The sequence below is a fragment of the Rhizomucor pusillus genome (genome assembly GCF_041956525.1).
Source record: "Rhizomucor pusillus strain CBS 183.67 unplaced genomic scaffold VTP01scaffold_31, whole genome shotgun sequence".
Taxonomy (NCBI): domain Eukaryota; kingdom Fungi; phylum Mucoromycota; class Mucoromycetes; order Mucorales; family Lichtheimiaceae; genus Rhizomucor; species Rhizomucor pusillus.
Window position 1 is genome coordinate 1 of NW_027192173.1, and position 4069 is coordinate 4069.

General features: G+C 43.3%; 1 protein-coding gene across 1 annotated transcript; it reads right to left on the reverse strand.

Moving 5' to 3' along the window:
* Window positions 1-1099: 1099 nt before the first annotated feature.
* Window positions 1100-3498, reverse strand: VTP01DRAFT_7151 (uncharacterized protein; the record flags this gene model as incomplete). Its single annotated transcript, XM_069386132.1, has 7 exons — window positions 1100-1279; window positions 1345-2237; window positions 2292-2534; window positions 2592-2807; window positions 2865-3162; window positions 3239-3382; window positions 3451-3498. The coding sequence occupies 7 exons, from the start codon at window positions 3496-3498 to the stop codon at window positions 1100-1102; spliced, it is 2022 nt and encodes a 673-aa protein (XP_069234520.1).
* Window positions 3499-4069: the final 571 nt, after the last annotated feature.

Consider the following 4069-nt stretch of genomic DNA (forward strand, 5'->3'; position numbering starts at 1 on the left):
CCTGCTACAAATAAACTTTGCTTGACTTCGTTCCTCTACTCTTGTCCTTTTCTGATCTTGCAATGCAGTGAACGCATATTCTTTCCTTTGGTGCTAAATGAACGAACATTCTCAATGCAGCTTATGGGCAAGTGCTGGCCATTTGTGTATCGAAGTGTAACTTAACCATATCAGCGTGTAAAGCTTCGAGGTAATCTAGTGGGTCTATTCATACACGTTCGTCTGCACCAGCCCCAAATCTACTTTGAGCCATACTTTGTACAAGTCTGCTCTTACATATATCTACATCCGCATGCAATTTCTCAATTGGAGCGAGCTTGACGCCTTGTAGGTAACGAATGATATGAGCTACGATATGCTGAAAACACTGTGCACTTTGCAGCTGCCCTTTAGTTAACGATCACCGAGAACCTGCTCAGGCTCATTGCCACTACAGGCACCTTTACAACATCTATTAGCAACCAACACCGGGCGCGTTTCAAAGACCCAGCTGGAAGTTAGCAGAGGATTATCGGAGATATGCAGCAATCCGGAAGCATTTCTCAACGCGCCTTTGTCGACGGCGCTTATGTAGAGGAGGAAGAATAATTACAAGCATTATTAGCATAGTACTACCATGACGTAATAATGTAGCATAATACAGAAATAATGTAATGAAAGGATCAAATTGGCAGCATCGCAATGAAAATATACAGGCTTCCAGTGAAAAGATCAGACAAAACATAGGCGCTGGAAGACCTTGGAAGACCTATTCAAAAGTTTTATCTTCTGAGCCTTCGAGGGTTTACTAATTCTAATGGGCTGCGAAAATTATTGTGTGTGTCTTTTCTGACGTTCGTAGCCTTATTGGATGTCCTTGATGGGAACACGCAGGATATTGAATTTTCATGATGGTTTCAGCTTGATACCAACTACTTACAGAAAGAAGAACCGTAGAAAACTATTTTATGTTTTCATACTTTTACAGTTATCAATGCGAACATGTAATTTCAGTCAGAGATCATACAAGTCGTTCCTAACGACCGCGAGGTATTGAAATTCTTAAGCTTTACAAAACAAACAAAAGTGTTTTATTCGGTGAATAATACTGTTGAAGCATTTATACTTTTTTTATTATTTTTTTTATAGTTAATCGTTTCTGGGATACTGCTGAAGTATCCCAGTATGTTGTTTCTTTTTTCTTGATAGCAGACAAAGCCCGCGCAGGCGACGAGAGAAACGATTCTGCAAATTGCAGGACGTAAATGCCACAGTCGTATTCGTTCGTTTGCTTGGGAACCTAAGGAAGCAGTATATGGTTAAAGAGCATGATACTGTAAACTATCATTTCAAGTGTGCACTTACAGGGACATTGCTAACATTCGGACATCTGAAATGCTCCGTCGGACATCTGTCCGCGGCAAGGCATTCCAGATATCTCGCAATGTGTCTGCCTTCCTTGACACGGTTTACGCCTAAAGAATCCAGCAGATATATCCGTGGTTCTTCGCTTGCATCCAAGTCCTTGCTGCCCAAGCAGTTTTGTAGATTGACCAATATAGCTAAGAACCAGTGGCTTTCTAGGCATACCGGCATCAATGCGTATCGTTTCTTGAAAATATCTATCTTCCTAAACCATCGTCGGACGTGCTCGTAATTGAAGCCATCTGTCTCATGAACGAGATGTGCATAGAAGAACGAATTATACATATATATGTCTCCATGTAATGTAGGGTCTTCAGCGCGTATCGATTGATGCAGGTATCGCAGGTAGAAATCAATGATGGTATCGTTGAGAAATTCTCCTTCTTTAAGTTTGTCTACGTCTCTGCGTTCAATGTGTAGGGTGGGGTATCCTTCTGCTTTGTACTGCAACGATGTTATAAATCGATCATTCTTTGCTTCCTTCTGCTTCTTTGCAGCTGCAACGTTTTGCTTTTCCTTTCGTGTAAACTTCTCCTTTTCAGTGTTTTTAGCACTTTTATCCTCCTCTTCTTTCGCGTCTTTGGCTTCATCAATCTTTTCATTTCGCTCATTATCATGTGATTTAGCGGTCACACTCGGTATAATGGTCGTCCTATGGATCATAGAGCTTGTGCTGCTCTCCGTGGAGCTGGCCATAGAGCTGGTAGATGGTGAGCAAGATGCGTCTTTGCCCGATGTTGTATACGCGTTGGTGGCACAAATGATATTTTTCTTTGTAATACTCGATGTCTCAAGATCTTCTAGTAAAGCGCGCTTCCGGCCAGCAAACGTCGCTGATACGGAATTAGTGTGATTCAAAATTTATGCATACTCAGTATTTCGTTTACCAGCTTTGCTATCAGATTTGGCATCTTCTTCATCGCTGTCACTGATTACAATCGGCTCGAATCCAACTCGTTCAATCTGCGCCTCCTTCATGGTTCTCTTCTTCGGTCTTTTAACCATTCTCGCGGTTCGCGTTTCTATATTCTGCTGTGGAGTTTTGGTATCTGTAAGCGGCTGCCTTTTCTTTGTATGCGAGATGTCAACAGTATCCTCAGAACGTGGTCGTTTTATTCCAGCAAATTTGACTAATGAAACTTTAGCATGATTGACGATAACATATGCAAAGCATTAATTACACTTACCAGCACGGATATCAATGCGTGCATTATGCTCATCCTTCGATTTAACGACCACACCTGGCTCGTTAATTGCCTCATGAATTGAGTTTCCGTGAGCGCGGGATGCAGTGGATGATAATGGACGTTGATTCTTGGTATTGTTGGCTAATTGCCTTTTCTTGGCTTCAGAGGTCTCAACCATATCCTGAGAAAGAGAACGCTTCCTTCCAGCAACCTTGGCTGACGTGAGATTAGCATAATTGATGATAACATCTGCAGAGCACTAATTACACGTACCAGTAGGGGCATTTTGCCTATCACCCGATTCAGTGATCACAGCTGATCCAATAGTTGCTTTAGGAATCGAATTTCCACTAGGTCTTGCGTTACTCTCCGTAGAGTTGGTCACGGCTTGATTACTGGATGCTGCGCTTGGACACGGTTGAGCAGACGACTGGGATATGCCGTCTCTGCTCCTGCTTCTACCTCTTCCTCTACCGCGACTGTCATGTTCTTGGTTCCTTTGATGCAAGTTGGTCGGTTGATACTGGTTAACAACGTCTCGTCTGCTTGACACTATTCTCTCGTAAGGTCCCTATGGTTACAGTAAGAAAAAGAGGACGTCAAGTACTGAAGAAAAGCTAACGATCAGACACAATATGCCTGCTTACCAAGTGTCCCGATTCAACAAAGGCTAGTCTGGCGTGGACATCACGAGAAGGCACAGAAATACGTGTAGCAGGATCGTGAGATCGGTATCTTCCAGGAAGCAGGCCTTGGGTATTCGTAGCACTAGCGCTGAGCACAGGGTTGAACTAGAATGGAGGAGAGATCAATACAGGTGTACAGCGATCAGGCACAACTTATTAAGATCCTTGCTTACTTTTGGTTTTGTGGTTTGGGAACTGTGAGGCGCGGATTGATCTGACATCGCTAGTGCAAGCCAGCAGCGGCTGAGAAAGTAACAACAGGTTTGATCTGATCTTTGTAAACGACGCTCGCAGTAAAGAGAGAGAAAAGGCACCGCCCCCGCAAGTTTTGTATGTAGGCGGCGCGTTGGAGAAATTGAACGCTTGGAGAGGGTATTTTGAACACAAATGTTCTGAGACTCATGAAAACATTGCCATTGAAGCCATGGTCTTCGGACCCTCTGGAACGATACAGAGAAGATTAACATGGCCCCTGCACACATAGCCATTGAACAGCGATTTAGCATGATTTCACACTCTGTGGACTCGCTTATTATTTTGTAGAGCACCATGGTGTAGCGAAAACAGTACAAGCATGGTTGCTGCAATGTAAAAAACAGCGGCGAATCTCCCAATTTGTGGACCAGCCGTCAAATGCTTACGGAAAGCTTGCACTGTCCGTGCTCACTTGGATTTGGTGAAACAATGAAATATTTCAAAATTAAGTACTGTATACCGGTAGCAGCGAATAAAGCAAATAGTACGCGTCGAATGTGTATTCCTACGAGCACCGGCCTGACAAAATCAAGAATT